General features: G+C 50.1%; 2 protein-coding genes, 1 long non-coding RNA gene and 1 other non-coding gene across 8 annotated transcripts in view; 2 read left to right on the top strand and 2 right to left on the bottom strand.

Moving 5' to 3' along the window:
* The window catches only part of TRAF7 (TNF receptor associated factor 7), a 34,290-nt gene extending 19,285 nt beyond the window's left edge, over positions 1-15,005 (bottom strand). Inside the window, exons 1-5 of one of the 4 annotated variants that reach the window (XM_075010746.1) lie at positions 14,896-14,994; positions 9,169-9,302; positions 5,704-5,822; positions 5,432-5,489; positions 2,930-3,021 (exon numbers count right to left, since the gene is read on the bottom strand). In XM_075010746.1, coding sequence (XP_074866847.1) covers positions 2,930-3,021; positions 5,432-5,489; positions 5,704-5,784 — 231 coding nt within the window. In that variant the 5' untranslated portion in view covers positions 5,785-5,822; positions 9,169-9,302; positions 14,896-14,994. Of the gene's footprint in view, positions 1-2,929; positions 3,022-5,431; positions 5,490-5,703; positions 5,823-9,168; positions 9,303-10,275; positions 10,412-14,895 lie in introns of those variants that run through there. The other 3 variants (XM_075010747.1, XM_075010744.1, XM_075010748.1) reach the window with 3 other exon arrangements.
* A 471-nt stretch (positions 15,006-15,476) lies between these two features.
* On the top strand, positions 15,477-16,138 carry LOC142021764 (uncharacterized). Its single transcript, XR_012647776.1, has 2 exons — positions 15,477-15,766; positions 15,997-16,138. It is a non-coding gene; the product is annotated as an uncharacterized LOC142021764 (long non-coding RNA).
* On the top strand, positions 15,587-15,669 carry LOC142021953 (small nucleolar RNA SNORD60). Its single transcript, XR_012647828.1, has one exon. It is a non-coding gene; the product is annotated as a small nucleolar RNA SNORD60 (small nucleolar RNA).
* Positions 16,139-18,456: 2,318 nt separating the features above from the next.
* RAB26 (RAB26, member RAS oncogene family) overlaps positions 18,457-26,593 on the bottom strand; it is a 161,444-nt gene continuing 153,307 nt past the window's right edge. The window contains exons 6-9 of one of the 2 annotated variants that reach the window (XM_075010931.1): positions 25,151-25,216; positions 21,738-21,794; positions 21,460-21,536; positions 18,457-20,825 (exon numbers count right to left, since the gene is read on the bottom strand). In XM_075010931.1, coding sequence (XP_074867032.1) covers positions 20,723-20,825; positions 21,460-21,536; positions 21,738-21,794; positions 25,151-25,216 — 303 coding nt within the window. In that variant the 3' untranslated portion in view covers positions 18,457-20,722. The remainder of the gene's footprint in view (positions 20,826-21,459; positions 21,537-21,737; positions 21,795-25,150; positions 25,217-26,593) is intronic. The other variant, XM_075010930.1, reaches the window with a different exon arrangement.

Raw genomic sequence — 26,593 nt, 5'->3', positions numbered from 1 at the left:
AAAGTAACTGGGTATGTCTACAGTCCCGAGAGAAGACAGCCCAGGAGAGATCCGATAAGTCTTCCAATCTGGTAAGGGTTGGCTTAGAGAGGACACTGGTCAACTGTTCTCCATGTTCACTGAAGGCAGGACAAGAAGTAACAGGCTTAATCTGCAGCAAGGGAGATTTAGGCTGGCTCTTAGGAAGCCCTTCCAACTGTAAGGGCAGCTATGCTCTGGCACAGGCTTCCAGCGGAGGCTGTGGAATCCCCATCCCTGAAGATTTCTAACTACGGGTTGCACAAACACTTAGTTTGTTTGGTTTGATGGTTTAGGGTAACTGGTCGTGCCCCTGCACAGGGGGCTGAATTAGATGACCTTTCAAAGTCCCTTCCAGCCCTACGTCCCCGTGCCCAGGTTGGCTCAACAACGGCTGAGAAGGGATGAGCAGAGGCTGCCCAAAGGCTGATTTCCACGAGATCCCCAACGAGCGCTCCCATGTAAGGGGGCACAGGAGTGGCTCCCAGACAGGAAGGAACCAATTATGAAGAGCCTCAGTGAGTGTATGACGACAAAAGAAGGGGGAAAAATGACAGCTGAGCATCAGGGCAGTGAGCAGTAGGGGCTGTAAAACGGGCTGAACAAGGAAGAGCAGAGGAAACCAATTGCTTTGGGATTTCAGAAGCGGTAAAGCCACTGCCCCACTGAAGAGTGGGGACAAGTATGAACTGGGCCGAAGACCAGGAGCAAGTGGGGCCCAACTGGTCTTTTATCATCTGCAGAACTTAATGACATGACAATTCAAGTTTCTTACAGTTACTGCCCCTGCTTAAAAGCCTAGGGTCCTTTAAACACAGTAGGGAAATTTATCATGAGGTAACTACATACACTCAGGGGTGAATGGTTCCAATGGGTGAGATCAGTTTTAGGTGCACAGCAACGAATGCGGGGCTGATGCTTAAACAAAGCAAGTTACTGCAGCAGCTTTCTGGCAGAGCTCAGCAGCCTGACAAGCCACGCTAGAGGGGGCAGTTCTGTCAAGAGAGCTACTCTGCGTGTGTCTGGGATGTAAGGGGGCGTGGCTAGACTATAGCTACACTGACAATGGGGGGAGGGAGGGTAGATAGCGATAATTAGGCAGGGGAAACAAAGATTTCCTGGTGGAATTATGCAGTGTTCCCTCTTTTCCCATCCATGAGCAGAAGAAATTTTGGTATGTGCACTGAGGCCTGTCCAGATGTGAACCACCAAGGGCCACACACGCTGCTGGAGAATCTCTCCTGGGTGATCACCTAAGTGCACAGATAAAAGGAAACACTGGAAGGGTTGGGGCTGGAGGTGTAAATGGAAATAACAAGAAATCCATGAGTTCGATTGGTGTTTGGAGCCCCCAGCAGTTACTCCCTCAGGTGCCTTTGGATCTTCTCTCGCTCTGTACAGACCAGGAGGGTTTTAAAGCACGAGGCGTTCGTGGAACACTGTCAAAATCCTGCTCAGAAGGAAGGATTCCCGGGCGCGGAGCAGCCGTAACAGCCTGGGTCGAGGAACCAATGGAGCTACGCCGATTTCCCCCCGCGGAGGAGCTGCCTTGTGTGAGTAACAATTCTCTCGCCCTTTTTTTAAATCTGATTGACAAGCAGCCGTGGGGGGGTTTCAGAAAAGCACCAGGCAACGACACCACCAGGGAAGGGAAGATTGAGGGGCTCAGTACTGCAAACCACTAAACACTCCGGCCCTGACACACACAAAGGGGCTGCTCACAAGCTCAGAAGGAAGCAAATGTTTAGCGCTTTGGAGGAAGGGCACCACGTCCTCCACACCTTGAGTGCGCAGCCCTAAACCCTTCTCAGAATTATCTGCATCGAAATGAAGAATCATAAAATCCTAGGACTGGAGGAGACCTCAAGAGTCATCTAGTCCAGCTCCCTGCGCTCGGGCCAGGACTGACCCTGACCCACGTCTGACAGAGTCTTCTCAGACTAAGGTCAATGCTCTGTCTGGTTTACAACCCCTCAGCCTACATTTGGTTTAAATGCCCCTTAGTCACACTGCTCTCCAACTGTGATAACAGCAAACCCCTCCGGAGGAAGTAATTCAGAGACATGTGGGTGAGGAACGAGTCAGCCAGACATGGTCTGTCAGGCTACCAGGAGACTCGGGAAGGTTTTGGTTTAAGGACATCGCACTGGGTCATTTGTGGCAGGAATAAAACCCGCTGACCCCAACGGATGGGTGAACATGAAGCACAGCCCTTTTGGCACCACCAGGGCATGTCCAGCTCCCTCACTCTGGTCAGAGACTCCCTCTAGAGGTGTAAACAGGGAAAGATTCTGTAGATGTCGCTACTTATCCACCCGGTGCTGCAAAGGGGCCTGGTCCTGCCTGGCAGGGCGCAGCTGCGACCTCAGATCTGCTCCAGGTAACAAGTGCCTTGAGGCAGATGTTCCTGCCAGGAGCGGATGCATGTGCCTGAGAAGGTCTGTGGGGTTTGCTGCTGGTCTGCATGTATGTTCAGTGGGCACAACTCTGGCATCAGCATTTGAAAATTAGCCCATGGCACCCAAAGCTAAAGCCGCAGTCTGAAGAGTCCCAAGCACACAAGTAACCCAAATACAGACTGCTAGAGCTGGACAGACACACACCGAGTGGGCTGAGCACCACACAGGGCAGGCATGAACACTGAGGTCTAATCCTGACTGCGCTACTGACCAGCAGCCTCTCAGCCTGCCAAGCAAGGAGAGCGATATTACCTGCTTATCCCTAGCTGCATCCCTCAGTAGCTCCACTACACCAAGCAAAGACCAGCCAGCCTAGCTGTGCCGACTGCCCTGTCTAGAAAGTGCCCGTGGCCTGATGGAGAGCCACGCAGCAGAGCATAATCAGACAGCACATTTTTCTTGTACTCCCTGTCTGGAGGGGATCAGGACGGTCTCTCCTGTTAACTACATACCATGCCGTCATCCTCCTCTCGCGGGGAGTAGGTGAGTGTGCTGGACGAGGATGGAGTCCTACGGTGCTGCTTAAAGGTATTGGTCCCATCAGCTTTAAAGCAAAAGAAACAGTGTGGGTCTTTCGCGGCACCTTTAAAAAGGGAGGGCTCTTGCCAACACCCCAGGTTTGCCCAGTGCTGCAGGTGCTCCCTATGGGAGCTGCCGGCAAACTTAGCACAAGCAAAAGAAAAGGAATACGGATTTCCCCACTGCCTGCAGGAGGCCCCAGGAAGGGCAGTGCCAGCGCTACCTTGTCCCCAGTACTCCAGTAATGGTAAGGGCTTCCTCCGGGGCGCCTATCCAGCAAGAAACTGACATTCCGCTAGTGCTATAGGTTCCACTAGACCTGGATGTCTAAAACCAGGGTGGGGACCACTGACCCGCAGACAATCAGTTCGGAGCCACAGAACTGAGGAGCCAAAAAACCCACCAAATCCCACACCTCACTGATGTGGTGCCCAACTGATGTGTCTACAGGTGGTATGGGGGGGAGGGAGGGCACAGGAGCAGGCTGGGAAGTGGGGTCAGGGTGGGAGGGGGATACAGGAGTGGCTGGGAGTGAGTGATCTGAGCAGGTGAGGTGTGTAGGAGGTGGGTAGGTCTAGGTGAAGGGAAGGGTGCAGGAGGGCTTGGGGCGAGGGGTCCAGGTGGGAGCGGCAGAAGCAGGCTGCTGTTGGGTAGTCTGGGCAGGAGGGGTGTGGGGTCTGGACGAGAGGTGGGAGAGGGTTAGGAGTGCAGGGTCTGGGAGGAAATGGGGGTCTGAGTGAGAAGGGGTGCAGGAGCTGTCTGGGGGCACAGGGTCTGGGTGACGGGGGTGCATTTACCTTTGCAGCACCCCAGGGCGCACATGGCTGTGTGCTTCTCTCCCCTGCTCCCAGGCACTGTCCTCCGCTGCTCTGACTGGCCAGAATTCTGGTCAATCAAAGCAGGGGCAGGAAGCCTCCGGGGAGGCTGCCCAGGCCACTGCTGCTCCCCGTCCCTTCTCCTGGCTGAGAGGACAGCAGGGGCCAGCAGTTAGAGCCCAGGGCTGCCTCCTGCTCCCCAGCCCCAGGCCACTGGCACAGCCCTTGCTCTGGGTATGGACTGCAGCTTGCCTGATCCAGCCCACAAGGCATGGGGCTCAGCACCCTCCATCCACCACAGGCAGGATTCTACAGAGGGGAGCCCTGAGCCTCAGGGTCTGGATCCAGACAACCCACAGCCTGGCTCCGGGCTGGGAGTTCTCCACCCAGGTCTAAAATATTCTTAACCCCGCCCCCCGGCCCACTGCATTGTAAATTGCTTGTACTGGGGAGGCCTGGCTATTCCTCGGGCACAAGTAAAGGCTGTACAAACCAAAGTGGAGCTGTTCATATAAAGATAATTTCATTATGGGCTTATAACAGCAACTCAGACATCAGGAAATGCTACAAGTATAGCAGCCATTGTAACCTTAACTCTTCTCCTGCGTAAGTGCCTTGCAATGAGGCTGTTCCTTTTACTAGGGCATTTTCACCTGCAGGAGAGTCTTAGTTTTGCTCAAAGAAAAGGCATTTTGTCACGGGAAGCAAAGCCACGGGTCCGCTGCGAGATCTGTGCTCATGCCATGTTCCTCCCCTGTTTGGCTGGGATGTACAACCCCCTCAGGGATAGCCTGGCACTTACAACTAAGACAGAATGGGTGCAGTCAAGGAGCACACTGCCCTGAGCTGGTGCTGGGCTATTTAAACCGGAAAATGGAAGCCAAATACTCTGGGGATCAGCAGTCACGCTGGACACTCTGAATTGCAGGTCCCTGGACACCAGCCTAGCCTAGATTTTTGTTTGCTAACTGCCAGGTTGATTGCACTGACTCAAAGCTCTGAGATAAGGGCCTCATGAACTCCAGCAAGCTGCCCCACCCCACCTCGATGCCCGAGGGAAAGGGAGAAAGCCTGACTGCTCCTCAGGGCAATGGGTATACTAGGAATTCAGCAAGCTGGGGAGCTTTTGGGGCCCTCTTCAAGGGCTCTGCTGGTTGGTTGTGGACTCCCTGTCTTGGATCCTGTGTGCTTTATTTTAAATGGGAAAAGTGTCATCCTCCTTGTGTGCCCCCCTCCTCGCTGAATCCAACATCGTCCGCAAGGATTTCAGCAAAATAGCTGTCCAAAATATTTCACCTTCACGCAGAGAGCAAAGATGGGAAATGGAAGCCCTAGTAGAACCTAACTGGACACTGCTGTGAAGCTCCCCAGCAGCACTGTGAAGGCCAATTAATGGGAAAGCATTTCCATGCACACTTCTCTCTGTCCCGCCTAACCATCAGGTCCCTAGAAGAAGCTGGACTACACGTGACTAGACAGAGCAGCTTGCTGCTTGTCCCTCGGTGAATGTGCAGGGACTTGCTTTGGTTCCCGGTGTTCTTTGTGCAGCCACGGCAGAATTCAGAGCAGTACGGAACCCTTCCACCACAGCTGGAGGCTCCGTGGCTGCAAGACACTCACCCTTTGTGATGGTTGTCACTGCGGAATAGGCCGGCCCGAACGTCGTTTCCATTCTCGTCTGCAATCAAGGCAGAATGAACGTCATCAAGCGTTGATCTTACACAGATTGGGCTTTGCTACTCAGCCAGGTGCAGGAAAACACATGAGAAGGTTCTTAAGGTTTTATCTGGGACATTGCAGCAATTTCACTCACCTTCATCTTGTCCAAACAACGAGGAGGGCAGAAGAGGCCAGAAATACCCTCTCCCACTTCCTGCCCCTGCCCTGCTTACCCCGTTAGTGTTATCAGAAGTAGTGATGTTCGCTGCGCCACTGGAGAAGCGATTGTAGCGAGTGCTCTTGGTTGAGCTCATAATCTAGACCAGCACTTATTAGTCATGGGAAGTTTGCTCTGCAGGGAGAACAAGAAGTTGAGGGCTTGGTTATTTGTGCAGGAGGGAGGGTGTCAGAAAAACATCCCCCCCCCCAGCTTTCACTCCACACATCATCCTTGACGTTATCTGGCACAGGCAAGCAGACGACTTGTTACACTAATTCAGGCCTAGGTTTTCAAAAGTGACCAATGAAGTTGGGTCACTTACTTGAGGCAGTCAGATTTACTTACTTAAAGAGTCAGATTTTCTCCTCTCCCTTCCCCCGCAGGGTGGATGTTTTGCCCTTTCTCAAAAATCAGGTCTCTTTAAAGGTGTCAGGCTGGTTACCCAAAACTCATTTTAAGCAGGGAGTTTGTCTGAAGTGCTTGGGGAATCGGCTCAACTGGAAAACGTCGACTTTCCTGTGATGAACTGGGGAACTAGTTAACAAACTTGCACACTCAAGAGATGGGTCTTGGAAGTTGCGGGTGTTTCCCCATGTACAGCACAAGAGCATTCTTGCCTCTTATCTGGCCATACCTCTGCATGTGAGTGGCTGGGTGATCACAGCACCTGGAGGGGTTTGCTGCTTAGCACTGGCAAAGCATTGAGAGAAACAGTCCAAGCTGGAGAGTTAAGCGGGAGAAGTCGCCCCACAGTACCAAACTGTATCCTGGGGGTCCTGTCACAACTTCCCAAGCCACCTTTCCAGCATGCAGCAAAATCTCCACATTCAATCACAGCCAAGAAGTTTTATAGTGGAGGTGTCCAGTCTCTCATTTCCTCCCTTCAGGGCCCCCTAACCTCCAAACAAGAACTGGCCAGGGTACCCTCAGCAGCCTGTCCACAGCCCTCTTAATCAGGTGGGACAGAAGATAACTGCTGTTGGGATTTCCTAAGTAACCCCTAGGCCTAGAGTCAGTACATGCTGCCTTCCTGGGACACCCAACTCAGGAAGCAGTAGGCTGCAATTCTTGGCCACGCTATCTGCCTGTGGGCCGGGCCCATCATCAGGAGTGCAGGCACCACAGTCCCACTCCTGGCCTGGTGCGCAAGCCAAAGGCAGCTTGCAGGTTTTCTGGGCCATGGTACTGGACTTTCAGACCACGCAGCGTGGGCTGGCCTCTGCCAGCAGAAATCTGAAACTTTGTTTTTGCAAACATGTAATAGTGAAACAGAAAACTACCGTCTTTCCCAGCAGGGCCCAAGCTGCAAAGCAGCCACCCCAGTGAGAAACCTTTATTCAGTTAAAGAGTTGCGATTTCTGCATCTCATTCACAGTTCCGGCTCTGAAAGGCCAGGCGAAGCCTGGACTTGCCAGCCCACGAAAGAGAAACTAACATTCCTTCCTCCTCCAGCGCAGGAAGCTGACAGAGCCCTGTTCCCTTATCCAGCTGGTTAAGCTATTTCACCAGATGCAGTTTTGCAAAAGCTGCACAATCACCCACTGACAACTGTTAGAAAGTCCAAGTTTGCTTTCTTTGCATCCACTGAAACCTGATCTGTTTGCATAAGTTTGGTGGCATGGAACCGGTTCATCGTTTTAGCAAATTCCAGAGTAAAAAGGGGATGTTATGCAGATATTTTTTTCGGACAGGTTTGACACAAACTCTTTGGGAGTTTATAACTCACAGCAAAACCCTGCAGATTCGACAGCCTGATGTCACAGTTAGGGAAGGTAAGGAGAACTCAGGCTGGTGAGAGGGGCAGGCTCAATGGGACCCCAGAATATCAGATGGCAACTGGAAGGGGGATCCAACCTGTTGTCACATGCTGAATTTGAAAGACAAGATGCTTACCCTACTGTTCATACAAGTCTGTACTATGTAACAGAGTCCAAAGGATTAACAGGATTCAATGCATAATCAGACATTTGCACAGGGAAGAACATCTGCAGTTGTACTAGACAGGATAAAAATAACTGAACTGAACAGGGAGCTGAACTCTCCTATTTCAGGGCAGAAGTCAACATGAGCAGAGGGCAAACAGGGAGAAATATATGCTTTGGCCAGTGATTGCATTTTTGGCCAGCAAAATGCTTTTGGTCCATTTCTCCCAAGCAGCTAGTGCACTGAAGACGAGAGCCTGGACTAGACAGACCCTCCTGCTCCATCAAGGTAAACTATTTGAGGCAGAAGCTGTCTTGAGGCTGGCTTTCTCAGTGCAGTTCTGCCTCGTGTGCTACTACAACACACAAAACAACCTAGTCACAGCGCGCGTTTAACACAACTCTCTCTCAGGCGAGGCCTACACTACGCTGGCAATGCTCTGTCACCATAGCTACGCCAGCAGCATAACGGCCTTCCAGAGGGAACAACTCCCCTAGCAAATGAATTTTCCCATTGCCTAACACTCAAAGGGGATTCAGAAGGGTTCTGTGCCTACAACTGCAGCCAGACTTTTCAGGGTTCAGCTCGACCAAAGGCTCAGATTGTCAGAGGAGACCAGCAGGTTGCACAACTTTCAAAAATCCAGCCCTGAAAATTTGGTCCTAAGACTATAGCCCCACTTGTGAGTCACTTCCATGTCTACAAGCAACTAGATTACACACTGGCACATTTCTAGAGGTGTGCTACGGGCTCAGCCCTGCAGCTCTCACTATTCAGAGACAACGACGCCAACATCACCACGCGAAGTTACATTTAATTCTACAGTCTGCTTCTTAAAACTCACCCTTCAATTAGCACTAACCACTCCCACAATTCACATGTAAAAATCTGAAGACACTTCCAGTTACTCAGGGCTCTCCAGAGAAATCCCGATAGGCTGTTACCTACTTCAGATGAGTTCCAGTGCTGCCATCATTAAACAAACCCTTCCATTTCACTGGGGGAGTGGGGGGCGTCTTTGGTACAAGACCATGCAGCAGAGCCAGGGTTACGGAGGAATCCATCCAAGGCTCTGCCCTTGTAGTACTGGCCATGTGTCCAAGGAACACACATCTGAAACAAAGCACAGCTGCCCGCCCTGGGGGTGTCAATAGCTGACTGACCCAGAAGTGGTGGTAGCAGACCCAGGAACCTACTGTACAAACACAAACTCTGATCTCCACTACACATCTCACTTCCCCAACCCCCACATTTCCTAGGTAGGCTCCCCAGATACTCCACAGCAGCACAACCTGCCTGAGAAAAAGCAGCAGCTGACCAGAAACTAGCAGGCCCCAGCCACGCAAAGCCCTGCTGTTTGACTCACCCTGGTTGCAATGAATTTAAAAACCACCTTTCAATTTAATTGCAAAAGGATCTAAACACCGGCAGGTACTCGGTGGGGAAGTTTAATAAGTTATCGAAGAAATCCCTGTCAATATGAAGGGCAGAACACCCCTCGCCTCACCTAGAACATGAAAAGCAACACATTACATTGTCCCTTCCTAAAACTCACCCCCTTTGTACGACTCTTTTCTTCTTTACCTCCTTTCCTACACCACTGCATACTGCTGCGGTCTGCCAATCCATCCTAACGGTGGCTGCATTCTGTGGCAAGGTCCAGCAATTCCATTTAAAAGATTCTTCTGTCTGGAAGGCATTCCGAGAAACACAAGCCACACTCATTACCCAAACATATGGAGCATCTGGTTTTTTTAACAGTGTTTTGAAATGTGATGACTTGTTTTACCCATGATCTGGGGGTACCTGTTTTGCTTTAAATAAAGGGTCATCTGAAATATGCCTTCTATGCCCCTCTTACTAGAAATGTGATTAAAGCAATGAGAAGAGAAACATTTCAGCGTGTTCAGTCCTCTGCTCATATCACTACATCTCCCTGAACTTTGCTCCTTAGAACAAGAGCAATCAGATGTGATGCAAGCTGCTAACCCTATTGCTAGAAAAACTTTATGCTAGCATCCGTGCAAGGAGAGAGACGCTGTCTTTGTCGAGAGGCATGCACGGGAAAGGGCTGCAAAAGGTAGCCACAAAGAGACCCAGGAAACCTGTGCATGTCAACACTTGAGACAAAGCCCTGAGTCCTGAAGACAACTTTGTGACAATGGTGCTTCGCAAATTTAAGTGTAGCAACCTAGTAGCAGCTTTCCGAATGACAAAGTACCAACCTCCATAGTACTGAACCATTCAAATGTTTCCTCTAAGTAAAAGAGCACTTTACAGTGGAGTAGCACTTTTAAGACTAGCTGACATATGAGACCACCTTAGTTAGCATTTGTGACATGTTCTGGAAATGTAAGAGTCCCCCAGTCACTGCACAGGACAGGGTTAATGACGTAGCAAGTGACCATCTATACCAGCACATTCAGATATCTTAACACGTTGCAATTATTCGCAGGTGGCAGGTGACAGCCACTTCCCAACAGTATCTGAATTTCAGCTCCATCCCATCTTCCTTACTAAGCTTTGCCTATGGTTAGAAACACACATTAACTTCCCTCACTTGTCCCTGATTGCTAAAAAACAAAGCCCCCTTCAGACTGTGCTGCACACACAAACTCTGCTGATGTGCCCAGGACACGCCTTACACAGGGCAGACATTTACCTTGCGTGGAATTCACCCAGGGCTAGATGAGCTGAAAGCAAGCAGCAAAGCTTGGCAAGTAGCTGCCAGGACAAAGCGCTCCAGCTCCAGGAAGACTTTTATGCTTTCAAAATGTCTCCTCCACTATCTACGTGCATGTCTGTGTGTATTGCTGGCTCTGAAGTGATGTTAACAGAAAGGCATGCAGACAAGTGGGTGATATGTAAATTCAGCTGGAAAATCCCACAGCTCAGCCAATCCCATCTCCCCTCTTTGGCTTTTTCCGGGTCCGTAGAGTTCCCAGTGGCTATTTAGACTAGTAAGGACTCCCCCGGCCTCACCACCACACACACAGGATGCACTCTGGCCTGACAAACCTTGCAGGAGGGGTCATGACACACAGAGCTCACTCCAGAGGGACTTGAGAACTGGCCGTACTGCTCAGAATTTTAACACATGGCAACTCACTGTTTACAGCCCTGCTCCAGGGACTGTTGTGATCAGAAAGAGCCCTGGTGCTGAGCCTCTACGAAGCAAATGATGGCATAGATGGGGAAGGACTAGCTTTGTTTTTTAAACTGGCAGTGGGATTTTCAGATGCACACGCCCTCACCTAACTCAGCACCCATGCCAATCAGTGGGAAGATTCCTCTTGATTTCAGGGGAGCGGAGCAAAGCCAGTGCAGGGTTCTATAGAAAATTCCTCCCTCAAAACTTGTACTGCACCGAGACCCCCACGCTGCAGTGAGGGCTCTGCGCCAGTTTGGGGACCAAACTCCCACAGCAAACAAAGTAACGGCTGCCTGTGAGGGAGGCAGAATACAGCACACAGGTGTTTTAAGTGGAGTTTGTTTTCATCGTCAAAGGTGCAGAAGTCAGACTGGGAAGGGCTTTCTCCCTGGCCCGCTTTGGATGAGGCATCTTTCATTGACTGCGGCCATAAGCAGTCTAGACAATTAACATTACCGCAGTGAAAAAGGTACAGAGTTTAAAGCCAGAATGAATCACTAAGATCAAACATAATTAAAAAGGGCTTGACCCCAAGGGTGCTGGACACCCACAGCACACTCTAAAGTCAGCAGGACGATGCAGCATGCTCAGCACTACTCAGAATCAGTCCCAAGTAAACAGATTTACTTCATAAGCCCTTCCTCGGTAATTCCCCTCCAGCTCATCACATGACACGGCTTCCTGCAGAGCAGGCCCAGTGAGAGTTGCACAATCAAAAGCAACAAACTAGGCTGACCAATCTCCAAAACCTCTTTGTCCCTGTGTTTCTTACCAGGCAGCACGAATGCAGCTTTAATGGCAGTCCAGCTTGGCTGGGAGCAGGTTAACACAGGCAGTACTGCTGCCTAACATCACCACATCTTTTCGCTTCCTTTCTAGAGCTACTTCAAGGGGCACCAGTTTGGCCTTGGGCACCTGGCCCTACTTAGGCATATTTCACCAAAGAGAAGCTGATCCCTACCTCTTCTCAGCCACACTTTGCTGGGTATTTTATTTGCAGCTAAGCAAGATCAGCCACAGTGCAGAGCACACGTGGAACAGTGAACCCAGCAATTTCTAAACTGTCACGTTGCGTTTATTGTGGCATTTCCCAGTCTGATTCTGGGGAATAGGGCAGTAAGTGGCACCCCCACCACACGTGAGTTAAGGCATTGGGATTGGAGAACTAGGATCGATTTTCTCTGCCACACACTTCCCCTGTGTCCTTGGGAAAGTCACAGCTTGTCTCCGGGCCTCGGTTTCTCATCTTTAAAATACTACAGTCTTTCTCCCCCGTGAGCAGTTCAGGTTCTAAACTGTCTGGGGCACGGCCTGGTTTTTACTACCCCTATGTGCAGCACATAGTAAAACAGAGCCCCATTTTCAGTTGGAACCTGTAGGCACTACAGTAATACAATTAATAATGATAAATGCATACTTCTTTATGTTGTAACAGCTGAGTGAACAATGCCCTCCCCTCAGTGCTTCTCCTGGGAGGAGCACAGTATGGATACAGGCAAGTTAAATATAATGGGATGGATACACTAGGCAGGGATTGGTAAAGAAAAGGTTAATCCCTCTCTGCCCAGACCTTTGCCTTCAGGGAGTGAAGCCATGAGCAGAGTAGGCCTGGGCTACAAGGGAGCAAATTCCATTTCTGAGGTGGTAACTAAGAGTGTCTGGAATCATGCTCTGACAACATGGAGTCCTTTCGATGCAGCTCAGTGAAGCCAAATGCAAGGAACCATTTGCCTCCTTTCTCAGAGCTCCAATGGTGTGACACAGCCCTCCTTCCCCATATTCCCCAACTGTCACAGAGTGCCAGGGCGGGCTCCAATACCCTACAGAATCCCTGCTGGGAGGAGCTGGGGCCAGGTGGAGACAGTCACCCAGAGAACCCTGTGACACAAAGAGATTCTTTGACAAGTTACTTTTTCCAGCTGCAATCTCCTAATAAAGGAAAGCGGGTATCCAGGCATCTGCTCTCATAACAGCAACATCAGGTATGTCCTAAGAGCTGCACAAATGCTAATGCTGGAACAAAACTCCCCGCTCTTGGCGGTGGATGAGGGAACCCTTTGCTCAGGGTGGACAGTGGAGGAACTTGGAGCTGAATTCATTTTGAAACATTCAAGCTTGTCCCAGTTGTTGACACCTACGTCAGTGAGGTTCCGCTACCCCTAAAACATTCCTGAAGAGTTCATCTTCTGCTGCCTGGGCGAGCAACACAGCTGGACAAATGGGAGAGCAACACGTATGCAAAAGGTGTTGTTTTTTTTTGCATAGGCTTGATTTGAAACTTGTAAGTGACAACTGCTGACAAGTGCAGAAATTATGTCAGGTAGACCCAGTGCAGGAAGCAATGTTTTGCAACCTATACTTCCTTGATTTCCTGCAGAGTCCCACATGGCCCTGCTTGAAAACAGCATCATTTCTCCACTCTCTCTGCTAGAAGCAGCATCAGGAACATAGCCAGCATGTCAACAAAGCAAGCACCACTCGGCCTTCTAAACTCCTAGGTAGCCCTTACAGCCCTACCTCACAGATATGTGCTTAGCCACACCCAGCCTGAAACTCACGAAGTTCTTACCAACAATGCTAATCGGTTTAGGACAGACATGAACTGAAACTGCACAGAGATTTAAAGGAGGAAAACTGAAATTACCAGAGCAAAAAGGAATGATTTCAGACCATTTTCAAAGTTCAGAAGATACATTGATACCACACAAGGGTCATTTGCAGTGTACTTAATCCCCACAAGGTGAGCAAAGGAACCTGCCCCTTAATTGTTAGATGTTCATCAAAAGTGGCTGAGATCATCACTAATCTTTCCTTTCATGTTAATCAGCATACACCAGACACATTCCCAACCAGTGATTTACAATGGGATCCCAGCACAAAGGCAAGCTAAATTGAAAGGAAGCCCATGCGACACAGCTCCACGGCACAAAAGAGATCAGCAGGCTGAACTCTGGCCAAATAGGAGAAAGTGGCTCCAGTCACACAGACAGCAGCTAAAAGTGGGCAGGACAATCAAGCTGAACTGAAGAGCAATTTTCCGCTCTGTCCCAAGAAGGAAGAGCTGTATCAAAAATATCTGTGGGGCAACTGCAGAATCTTACTACCGGATGCACATGGAGAGACAAGAGATGGGCAAACTAAGGGCACGGACCTGGAGGAAATGTGGTTATTAAGATGATCCAGAGAGACTGAGGGCAATTAGCAGTGCATGCCCCCAGCAGGCCAGGCAACAAAACTAGGGAATATAGATTTAAAATGCACTGTATGACATGACATACACAAAATTGTACCCAGCAGAGAGACGGTATTGTGGATGAGGAGAGCGAGCCTAGATTTTTTGAGGACTTTGTCCAATAAGGAGACAGAAGACCTGTCTCTATTGTGCCCTGGACAATCACAACCGGCTGGTTTGGATTTAACAAATAATTTATCTTTTTTGCAAAAGGCAAGGAAAGAGCAACGAGCAGGGCCAGCCCAGAGAGCTGGGTGCCTAGCTCTATCCAGTGGCCAGCTGCAGCTCTCAGCACCTCCACACAGCTGTCAAACTGTTAACCAAAGGTAGGTGCAGCACAGAACAGCGGTTGCCATGTCTCACCTTTGCCCTTCCCAAGCAAGTCTAAGAGCGACTCCCATGAACGCCAGTCTAACCCGTCCTTACAGAGGCCCACGGCCTCCCAACCCCTGACGTGCCGAGGATCCTGCGCCGAGCAGCAAGCCCCCTCGCAGGGGAGAGAAACCAGGCCCCCGTGACAGCGCGGGGGACACACCTGCGCTCCTGTCACACAACCAGCCACGGCCTCTCCCCCCCCATTCTCTGCCGCCGGCAACATGCCCGACACCCCGTCCCCGAGCGCCCCACACAGCTCCCCAGACACAGAGCACCTGTCCCGCCAGTCCCCGGCCCTACAGGCCCCGCTGAGCTGCAGCCCCGCCCCCCTCCGCAGCGATCCCTCCATTCCCCACCCCCCCACCCCGGGCCGGTGCTCCACACCCGGACACCCCCCGCCACTGCCACAGGCCAGGCTCCCCAGACAGGCCTAACCACCCCCCCGGCAGCGCCCCCCAAGGGACATGCGCGCTCCTCCCCACAGGGCCAGGACCCCGCCCCCTTCTCCCCGGGCCTGCACTCACGTGGCGGCGGCGGCGGCCCGACCGCCGCTGGCCAGCCCTGGCCCATAGCGATCCCCCCGGTGCTCCACCATCCCTCCGCCTCCTCCAGCTGTCCCGGCGCTAGCCGTCAGCCCTGCCAGACCGGAAGCGCAGGTCCCAGGGCTCCTCGGGAAGTGTAGTCCCTCATCGTCACTCCCCCGCCTCCCGCCCATTCGCTGTATAGCGAACTCCGCGGGTCACGGACTACAAGTCCCAGAAGCCCCGGGCCTCCGTGCCCTGATTGGTGCCCGCCTGCTGACTCGATGCTACAACGCTCATCACCCTTGGCCAGTAACCGTCGTCCCTCACACCCACCGCCCAATCGCTTGGCCAAAGAACGAGTCTCTCGTGGGATTGGCGCGACGGGGGAGCCGCTACCAATCAGACACTGAGAAGGCGGGGCTTTGCCGAAAGACTACCAATGAGTGGCTGTGTGACGCGACGGCCGGCCCAACGGCGGCGCGGCTGGGGCTATAAAATCCTCGGGAGGGGGCGTGCTTGCTTCTTTTCGCGCGCTTGTAGCTGAGGTGAGTTGTGGGGTGGGGTGAGGGGCAGCGGCCTGGCCCCAGGCTCGCGCCGAGAGAGCTCGAAACCCGGGCGTCCGGGCCTGGTTCCGGCGGGGGGTGGGGGTCTGTGTCGAGCCCTCGCCGCGGGGTGGGGGGACGCCGCCCGCAGCCGGTGATGAGCTTTGACTTTCTGACACCTCGTATGAGCGCTGCCCAGGCGGCGCCTGATTCCGCTGCTCCCCTGAGGCTGCCCCGGCGCGCCCCCTCCTTCTCCCCGCTGCTGTGCCGGGGCCGCTAATCGCCTTCTCCCTTCCAGGTCGCGCCAGGCGCCGCGCGCGGGCTCGGAGGTGAGTGGGGGCCGCGCTGGGCGGGCTGAGGCCCGGTGCGAGGAGGCCCCTGGGCTGGGGGAGGGGCCTGCTGCACTCAGGCCGGGAGTTCCGCCCTGCAGGGGCCTGGGCAAATAGATCCCAACCCCCGGAGGGTCCTGGGCGCTGCCGACAGGGCCGGGGCGGGAGTCGGTCCCGTCCAGCTCGGAGGTGTTCGGTGGCTGGAGCTCAGTGCTGCTTTCTGCCCGTAGGAATGAAGTGGACCAGAGACTCTCCTCCACTGCTGGCTTGAAAAGGATCGATTGAGGCACGTGCAGGGGTGGTGAACGGGATTCCTGTTAAAGTACTTGGCTTTGTACTCTGTGTAAATAGAAATAAAATACCTGGAACTTCTTTTGAGGTATTGGATTTTCCTACTGAGTCACAAACCACATCAAAGTAATTGCACCCATGACTGAACCACAGTGGTGCCAGACTACAATTGCCTTAACTGCGGTACTGTTTCAGGGGCAGGCACTCTTTGCAAATACAGTGTGTTCGAGTTTAAAAGCTGACTTTTTTTTTTTCAGGCTTTTGTAGTCAGAGGGTGGCCATGGTGGCTTTTAGAAAGTCCAAAGCCTGTGGCCTAGTATAAGAGCAGAAGACTCTGATGTTGGTGTGTCAGGAGGTGGTGAAGCTCCAGGCTTACATCACTCTTGGCCTTACTTTTTGCTTCTGCTTGATTTATGCTAATGGTTAATTGTTCAGTGTACTACAGCAAAAAGTTTCCCAGTTGAAAAGAGCAAACTGTTTAAGCCGAGCTTATCTTTTACAAAAGCTCTAATGTATGGTTTGACATTCCTGGCTGTTAATCTTGCAAGCTAGCATGTCAGAGCTGAACTGTAGTAGTCAAGGACAAATGACTCCATTTTACCTGAGGCAGACTTTTTTCAGCTATCCACAGCAGCAGCCCCCATCTACTGGGCATTAAGGCACTGGCAGTCTCTCATCCCTGCCCCCCCACCCCCAAACCTCAGGTTGCGAATACCTAATTTAACGTGTGCATGTTCTGCCTATTGCTATAGACCCAAGCTATGCCCCTTGTTTGCAACACACAGCCAAATTCTTACTGAAAAAGTAGTGGAGGATAAAAAGGAATTGAGCTTTGTTCATGGGGTATCTAAACTTAGTGTTGGGTTTTCTTTCTATGCAGCTCTTGATTTTGAAACAGATGCAAAGAGGCTCATCTAAATTTAGAGGAACAGAATAAATGCTGTAGAACAAGTGCTAGCAAATTTAGTGCATGTAAAACTGAATTAGGGTTGTTTGCAACTAAAATTCTTTGCTTGGTGGCAGTAAAAGCCTCTCTAAAAATAGATGCCAGAAACAAAGGCCCAGGAAGATTCTGCATAAAGATGGGTTTGTTTCGAGACTGCTGAAGTCAAGTGGCCAGAGCATTTGAATTGGGTGCTGTGGAGTATTAATTTAATCTAGATTTTACCAGAAAACCATTGGTACAGATTTTCTGCTATGAAAACAAGCAACATTTGCTTCCTAAGACTTAATTGAGAGGAAAGTCTTTGGCATTGAATTTTTTTTGCTCATTAACTTAAGAGTGGGGGTAGCCTCTTCAGAGGAAGCAAGGATCAATTTGCTAGGACAGCACTGTCAAATCTTCATACAAGTGAGCTTTCCAGAGGGATTTTACATTTAGCTGTCAGTGTTTGGTATCCCCTTACAGTGAACATGGTTGGTGTCTTGCAGTGGGAGCAGCCTAGATGCTGTTCAGGTGCTGTTAAACCACAATAAAGCAATTTTTAAAAGCAGAAGCCAAGAATTCTTATCTATGGGTAACCTGAAAACTTAAGCCAGTACCTTTAAGGGTGGGTGCAGCCCCAACTGGCACTAAAATGCTCTAATGTCCCACTCTGGGTCCTCTCCTAGACAACTGGTGAGGACCTCAATGTAGTGACTTAAGAATAGCAGTAGTCATTGCCATTTATACCCACTAATTGTCAAGCTATGTACTGTTAGAAGGAAGGAGGCTGCAGGGAAAAGATAGCAAAGCTCACCTATGCAATTTGATGCTTGTGCTAGGTAAAGATAAGCATCTCCACCTCCCACTTTAGCCAGCTGGCTCTTAAAGCATGCAAAAAATGAAAAATTGGAAACTTCTAAAGTGAATAGTTGTGCTCTGTATGACACATGGGGTACTTGCTCTTACCTCTTCTGTAGAAACACTACTGAATTTTCTCACTAGTTTCCCTAGAGAATAGGCAGCTGGTGCTTCTGAGAGATGCTACACTCTTTGCATTGCTCAAATGCTAACACCTGCACCCCCCCCTGCAGGGAACACTAGGTTTTAGAAGAGATGCATGTGGCATCTGCAGGTGATCAGATGCAGCTAGGACCAGGGAGGGGGAAGAGAAATCAAATCAGACACTTGCTGAATCTACTGCAGCAATTGTACTTGGCTGTTTCCTGCTGTAGGGTGCACTAGCATTACACTGATAACTCTGGAAGCATGGTGCCTGGTGGTCCACACTGTCCTAGCTAATAGCATGCATTTATTTCTTCAGGCCCAGGTGCACATTGGTGTTTTTGTCAGAGGCTATAGCTGGTATTTTCAGCAGTGCTCCCAGCATTTGTCATCTTGACACACATGCCTAGTTTAAAAAAAATTTTTTGAAGCAGGTGTTTTTGGTTTATAGAGAATATATTTCCAACCTTAAAAAATGGGAAAAATTGCTGTTTTGACATGGTGTTAGTGTTTGTCAGTCTTCCTTGCCCACATGCTACTAAATCCACCAGCCTGCTGGTAACCGCATTTGTATTTCTGAAGCTGTAGCCTTTGTGCAACACCCACCTTTAAAGCAATTGTTAAAGAAAAGTGGCATACAGAGGCTTGAGCCCCTTGTTTCAGAGGTTGTATGTAAATCCTGCATTCCTTCAGGTTCCAAGCTCCCATTGGCAAGATGAAGTTACAGGTGTGAAAAAGCATCACCACAAAACAAGGGGAGCTACATTTTAATGAGCAAAGTGATCCCCAGTTAGCTTGCAGCAGGTGGGGGTTTGATCTTCTGATTTTGAAGTTATTTAATGTAACTTAGGAAAATTGTCCAGGTAACCCTCTTGTTAAAGGAAACTGGTAAATATGTGATTGGCAAAAGGACAACCTGTCCTCCATCTTTGGTGCCCCTTATTTAGGCTTTTGGCACTAGAACAGGGAAAAGCAGGAAGGAGAGTTGTGCTAGTTAACTTGCCTTGTAACTGGAATGTATCTAGAGTAGTATCTTGTGCAACCAGATCATCTTAGTGAAGCATAGAGACCCTCCCTTTCTTAGGGGTAAGGAGACTTACCTGACCTTCATGCATAACACCAGTTAGGCAGTGCCCAGACCCTGAGCCAATGAATGACTGAAGACATTAGAGTAAGAGAAATCCACTTAGCCAGGCTCCTGTAGTGTTCCCTGCTGTACAGAACATGGTATAATCCTTCCATGTTATTTCAGTTTCCAACTGAAAGGGTCAGCTGTGGTTCTGATTGTACTAACAGCCAAGCTGTTATGTTGCAGAAATCTAAATTTGTTTGCTGTCTTACCCCAAGAACGATCTTGCTGTTTTCCATCTAATGTCTCATCTGAACTACATGCAGAGGTGGTAGGATACTCCAGATAGCCCATCTTTTGATCAGTAAATTGTAGGTTGTTGCAAATTGCATATTTACAATGATAAGTAGATAGAAATCCCCTTTGGGCAACAATGCCTCAATTCTCCCCAATGTCCACATTCAAATTTGCATTCAGAGGTGCATTACAAAATTAAGCTATGCTGAAACAAAGGGGGAGGATTCCAATGAACCATGCTAGCACTTGGCTTTTAACAAATCTATACAGTTAAAACCTCTACCTCTCTGCTTGGTTTTCTTAGCTAAAAGCAAGCTCTGTCCCAAGAGAGTTGTAAAGAAATCAAAGCAACATTGCAGTCTGAATATCCACCACAGTAAGATACTACATTAGAATAAGCTGCCGTACATTGGAGGGTTCTACTTGGATTACTAGAAACAGCTATAACAGAGAGCAAAAGCCTTTATCAAACATGTAAAGTCAGAGTTTCTCTGTACAACAGGTACATTTTCAGGAGCTAATTCAAAACTGGACAGCTAAGCTCTTGTCTTTTGCAGGGCAGAGCAGAAGACAAGGAACATGTTACACAACATGGTAAAACTGACATGAAACAAAGTAGAGGCTACAAAAATGTTTGCCTTGAAAACAGCTTTCTTGGGTGTGCATTTAGTTCTATAATACATGTGCCCTGGGTCAACATTTTTTCAAATTTCACCCTGGGTCAAAAATTGGATTCCAAGTAAGTGGGAAGAGAGAAATGGAATGGAGAGGAGAATTTCCTGTGGTCATTTAATAATTTCTAGCACTTTTCGAACATTAATCCTCACAATGCCCGTTACTGGGTATTATCCTAATGTTACAGGCAGAGAAACAGGCACAGTAAGGTCAAATGACTTGCCTGAGTCCACAAGGGAAGTCTCAAGAGCCACCATGATAACAGGAGTTCCTGGCGTCTAGGTGTGTGTGTGGACCAAACTCCTCTATGGACATAATAGAAGAGTCTGCAAAACCCACGTCAGAATTAGCAACTGTTAGCACGCAGGAATAAACAGGTCCTCAGTAACTGACGTGGGACAGGCAACAATTTGTCCCCCTTGGAGGAATTTGAAGTTTTATACCCAACCTGAAGCGATCACAGCATGTAATTAACAAACACTACTACAATGGTGTGTTGGACAGCAGGGCCTGCAATGTAGTGGCTGCACCAGAGCCAGCAACAGGGCTGCCAAGAAAGCTTTTTTTTTTTTTTTTTTTGCCCCCTCACTCCATGTCTCCGCTCACCTTCACGAGAAAACACAGATAAACACACATGCACATACTGTCCACAAGGAGGGCGTGTGGCACATGAGTCTCTGCACAGCATGACTGTGCTTTAAGATCTGCAGCATCCAGAGCCTCGGACTTCCTTCTTAACATAGTCATGGAGCTTGAATTTAGGTTCATTGGGTAGTTTCATAGACCGGTGTTTCAGCTCCCTACAGGAGAGAGAGACATAAAGTTATTGCTTTGCCTGCAGAAAGAACCATTGGGAGCAAATCACATGCAGGAAAAGCCTTTACCAATGCCATCTTTGGCTGGGCTGCATACCTAGGCTGAAGTTTAGGAAGGCATCTCTACTCAGGGAAGCGCTTAGGCATATGGTTGAAGTTACATTTCAGATGTCATGTTAAACACAATTAAATGCTTTCCTAAATCACAGTCTTAGATCTGAGACAATGTAAGAAAGTCTTTGAATCAACTCACCTTACCCCTTAGATACAACTGGTACCAAACATGAATGAAATTCAGAGACAATACCAATAGGTTTTAAATGGCTCTTTTCTAAGCACTTTCCCTTGGGTTATACAAAAGGGAGAAAAACATCAGAGGCTGGTTTAAAGATGGGTGCTGTGGCATGGGTGCGCTGGCAGTGAAGTCAGCTGACTCACAATGTACTGTGGAGCTCTATGATAGAACATAGTGCTGGGGCCATGGCAGGCTGTAATTCTTGTCTCGATCATCCAGTGCACTTGCTCACTGTTTTGTGCCAGTGAGGGAAGGGAGTGGAGGACAGGGAACGGTGCAGATTGCATTCCAACAGGAGAAGCAGCAGCAGGACAGAAAACGTACTTTGCAATGGCTGTAAAGGCCAAGTCGACGTTCAAGCCACTTTTTGCACTTGTCTCCATAAAGGGCACTCCATACTCCTGCAAGACAAGACCTGCCTCAGTATGATAGTCACCTATGATGTAGGATGCTCCCCTGCCCCCCTACAGACTGGTCTTTGCACCATCCTTGAGCACTAGGGGCTCATTATTCAGCTGATGCAGCCTCCCAGCTTAACAGTAAATGCTACTTTCCCAAGCCATTTATCTGGGCAAAGTCTTTGGGTGCAAGGACACACGTACCTTGGCTAGCTTCTCTCCATCTTCCCTTTTTACCACTCTGTCCTGTGTCGAATCCACCTAGCAGTGATAACAACAAAGAGCAATTTGCAAGGAATCAGCAGAGCAACATCAGGCAAAGCCCTGGAGTGTGGGCTGTTGCAAACAGGAACAGTACACTCAAGCACCCTCCCTCCCCACCCCACACAGCTTCAATAGTCACATTTATGAGAGAGCTGGATCAAACAAGGCAGCATTTTTTCTCCTTTACACATGCTGAGCAAGGTTCCCTCTAATCTCCAACCCCATGTGCAGAATAAATTTTTGTGTGCACACCAAGGCATGTGCCAATTTGCACCACTAGTAGAAACAAAAAACCTGGCTGTGGGTGCTCTGCTAATCAGCCATGCAGCATTAGAATCTCTCCTAAGCGGCCACACAAGTGCTCAGCCTACAGGGATCACTGCTGGGGAGAGCAGCTTAGGTTGCTGGTGCTGACTGAGCCCATGGAGGGCAAAAGCTGCATTTTCTGTGCCATTTGCTGCTCGGTGTACAAGGGCACATGACCTTAATGCTCTGAGCAAGAGAGAATTGGGACTCCTGGCTTCCATCCATGGCTCAGTTATTAATTTGACCTTGAACAAATCCTCCTAGCTACTCTGTGCTTCAATTTCCTATTTAGAAGATGGAGAGAGGAATACTTCCCTGGGTCACAGGGAGGGTGTGAGACATCAGTAACTTATGCCCATTGAATGCTTTGAGATCCTTGAATGAAAAGCTCAATAAAAGAGCGGGGGCGATTGATATCAGCAAATACTGTACCCCTGGGTCCTCTGTTGCCTCTCCTCTCTTGATGGTGATTTCTTGCATGGCTAGAATTTTCAAACTGTAGAACCATGGAATGAAACAAGCACACACACGGCTTCTGGACAGAGATTAAAGTTACACTTGTGCAAGGAGTCTCCTGCAATGAATGGGTGGAGTTGCAGGGCTGCCCTAACTCAAGCCAACAGGGCAACAATCAAACATATGATGTTCTACAGTCAGTTCCAGGTCAACCACCCTGTCACAGCTGTGTGGCTAAAGGGGAAGCAGAACCATGTATCCTGAGGTTGTGGAAGAGGAGGCTGGAGTGGAAATCAAATTCAGCAAGTTCCAGATAGGTTCACCAAGGCATTCCCTTAAAGAGAAGTTCCTAGAGACACCCAGGAATGAACAAGAGAGGCTCCTCTATACACCACTGATCCATGCACACCCTGGCAGATGCATGCAGGTCCTGATCAGACTCATTATCGAACACCTGGCATAATGCAACAAACAGAACATGTTTGTAACTGGCCTAGGTGAGTGGAAACAGCCAGCACTGTTATCAGAGTTGGCCTCTCATTGCCAGCAGCAGTCCATGCCCTGGTAATGGGAAACAGAAAAGCTAAGGTGGGATTCGTAAGTGAGGAGATCTGAATGAAGACAAAGGCAATTCTTTTCATTCCAGAAGTTTTGCTTTCAAATGACTGACTATTACCAGAAGGGATTCTATAACGTTCCCGCAAATTCCCTCTTATAGTACAAATGAGAGAATAGACTCAAGCCGACTGGAGACAAAATGAGTCTGGCAGCAGAGAATATGCCAGCGGGCATGACTCTAGCTGGCATGGCTCCTACTCTCGAACCCCTGGGAGCATTCCAGGCTGCTAGAGAAAGGCTGGGCTACTTGGATCCAGAGGGCATCTAGCCTTGCTAGGAGCTGCCCAGGCTGAGGATGTGACTGGCTGGGATCCACACTAGTTCACCTGCGAGTTGGTCTCAGCCCTCTGACTTAGGTGTCCCAGTGTTTAGCACTAAGGAGAGAAAAAGCAAGCGTTGAACCTACCCTCAAGAGATGCGAAATCACTGCAAGATCACCACAGGCAGGGACTGACATATACTTGAACTCCACTGACACCTTTTCACTAAAGGCCTAATACATAGACTGGGGAAGAAATTCACCTCCATGCACCTGGAGTGAAGCAGATCTCCAGACAGGCCTGTTTCTCCCATAGTGACCGCGGGAGGCATGTTTCTCTGGAGGCTACTCCTGACAAGTGCCTTTCATTTCGTGGGCACCAAAGGCTCAAACTCTGGCTAAGTAAGAACTTTCATATCTTGCCTGGGCTACAGCTAGAAAAGGCGACATTAAGGGGGAACACCTAGCATGGTCTTCAGATGCTTGAAAGGCTGCTATAAAAAGGATGGAGAAAAGTTGTACTCTCTTGCCACCAAGCATGGGATAAGAGGCCACAGCTTCAAATTCCAGCATAGCAGATTTAGATTGACTCTCAGGAGAAACTTCGTAAACAGTAAGCTCAGCAGGAGAATGGAACAGATGTCTCCGAAGGCTGTGGAAGCTCTCGCACTGCAAATATTCAGAAAGAAGCTATATCTTGACAGGAGTTAGACTGGATGGCTCTTGTGGTCCCTTCTGACCCAATGGTCCTAGGAATCAAGGGTTCTCAACTTATGTAGCTGCATTGCTCAGGGGTGTGCAGAATTTTGCGCCTTGTGAAATGTCATTAGATCAGTCTCTCCCACTGTTAGACACAGGTCAACAGAAGACATCTCACATGGACCCTGCCACCCACCTCTTGTAGGGGTGGCTTTGCTACAGCAACAAAACACCCCTCTATCACTGTAATGAGGGCATGCACCCACATTCTCCGCCCCCCTCCAGTGGGAATGAGTATAATCCATTAACAGACTCGGCCCAGTGTCTGCAAAGGGCCTCAAGGTCCTTGGAGCAAAGAAGCAACAGATGCCCTAAGCATCCCCAACTCCGTTCTGAGATGAGGCAGTGATGTAACAGAGCAAAGAAAGGGCAGTTTCGCCTCAGATATATCACACACCCTATTTCCCAAAGCGGCTGAGGTAGAGGAGCAGGGCTCTGCCTACTCTCCTTGTGGTGGAAGGCACAGACTTCCCCAGACACAGGACAGCACCCACCTCCATGTCGGTAACCGAGTGCTCCCCCACCCCAGGGTCACTTGGACACTTGGAAAAGGAGCACAGATCGTTTGTAAGGGTCAGGCCCATGGAGCAGCAAAACACAACAACATAGTCAGGGCAGGGCAGGGCACTGCCTGTCTGCGTCACTCCATAGCCTAAGTCTCCTCATTTCACTGACTAAGAGACCTTGCTGAGAGCCCCGTGGCACCAGAAGCCCCCTGCAGAGAGTCCCCAGGTTTGAGCAGTATCCACTTCTTGGCGCAGAAGGCAACAAAGTGCATTTCCTGCCCCCTCGTCATGGAGGCATGCCCAGGTTCCCAGTAGTCCCCAACATGTTATGCCAGTGTACGGCTCGGAAACCACGTCTGCAGATGGCAAATGCCCTTTGCCACAGAGCTCCCAGTGAGAGCACAGACTGCTCTGAAACTCATTTGGCCCTATGGCCAGGCCCATCTCACCTTATTTCCCAGCAACATGAGGACCACGTTTTGCTGTGCATATTCATGAATCTCAGTCAGCCACGCCTAGGAGGGAAGCAGAAGAGAGGCTGCACAACCTGTGAAGAGGCAGTTCCAGAGGGAGCAGTCCGCAGTGGGGCCCAATGACAAAGATACCCCCTTCCCAGGCTTGGTAGCTGAGGGACACCCCCAGGCCTGGCAGCAGGAAACGTCCGATCCATTCGCTTTCTATGTGCCTCCTAGTGTTTGAGGTCTATACACACAACTGTGGCTTTACCCACTAACCTTTTCACATCCTACCCAGGGACCTGCCCATCCCCCAGCATGCCTGGATCTCCTGTAGCTGTCATGAACAAGGCCATCCACCTACCAGAAGAAGACTGGGTAAGTCTCCCACCCCGCTCTGATGCAACAGTCCTGTGGAGCTGAGCTCTACTCCCCACTTTCCCTGGAGTGCAGCCTCTGAAAGGGGCTGGACAGCCGGGTGACTGATTAAATCGTTACGGAGACACACTTCTGGCCACGTATGACCCAGGCGTGTTCCTTTGGCTGCAAGGCCTGGAAAGCTAACAAGAGACCATGTTGGGCCCTACCTGTAAGGCTCAGCGCTGCCCAGAGCAGGGGCACACTTGGCCCACTCACCCTGTGGAGGCAGAGGGGCTGGGTTGAGGAGGAGGGGGTCTCTGAAGAATTTCCAGCAAGATCCCCTGGAGGCGGCGGCTTTAGGTGGGTATCCTTAAGAGGGGAAATTATTGGAGCTGGATTCCAAATGCCTCAGCACCCAAGGGGCTTGGAGGGGAAAACAGATGAGCTATAATCTGCTTGTGATGCAGCCAGCATCCAGTACAGGTGCCAGCCTTCAGGGGAGGGCTTGCCAGGAGAGCCACTGCCTCCTCTCTCTTGGGGTTCAGAGGGCTGCCATCACCACCTGCCCAGGATCCTCTCCCGCTTCTGCGTGCTGACTAGATAAGACAACAGCAATAGGGAGCACACGTGCCGGAACTAGGGGTGCTGCCACATGCCCGGCTTGAAGCAGTAACACCCCAAACACATGGTTTCCACCTTCAGTATCCCTGCCACAGACATTGTTCCTGCACCTCTGGGAGTGAGTCACAAGCAGAACACCTCCACCCCACAGGCAGTCCAAGCAGTGCACCTGCCACTGCTAGTGTAACCGGATCTTATTTGCTCTCGAGGTCCATATGTCATCCTCATCACCACTGTATCGGACCTGCCCAGGATCACACGCGCACAGCCAGAAGCAGAATCCAGGAATCTTCACTTTCACTCTCCACGGCCGATGACCAGGCAACTGCGCTGTCAGACCTTTAGCTCTGGCTGGCCCCTGCTCCCACACCTCTTCACGTCACGGTCCCTCTCAACTGTGCATCAGAAAAATCTCCACATTACCTTAGCTTGAAAACCCATTCAGGAGAGGGCTCA

This window comes from Carettochelys insculpta, chromosome 16, assembly GCF_033958435.1.
Source record: "Carettochelys insculpta isolate YL-2023 chromosome 16, ASM3395843v1, whole genome shotgun sequence".
In the NCBI taxonomy this organism is placed as follows: Eukaryota; Metazoa; Chordata; order Testudines; family Carettochelyidae; genus Carettochelys; species Carettochelys insculpta.
Note: the sequence above shows the minus strand (reverse complement) of the source record. Positions and strands in the feature narration are given on the sequence as shown.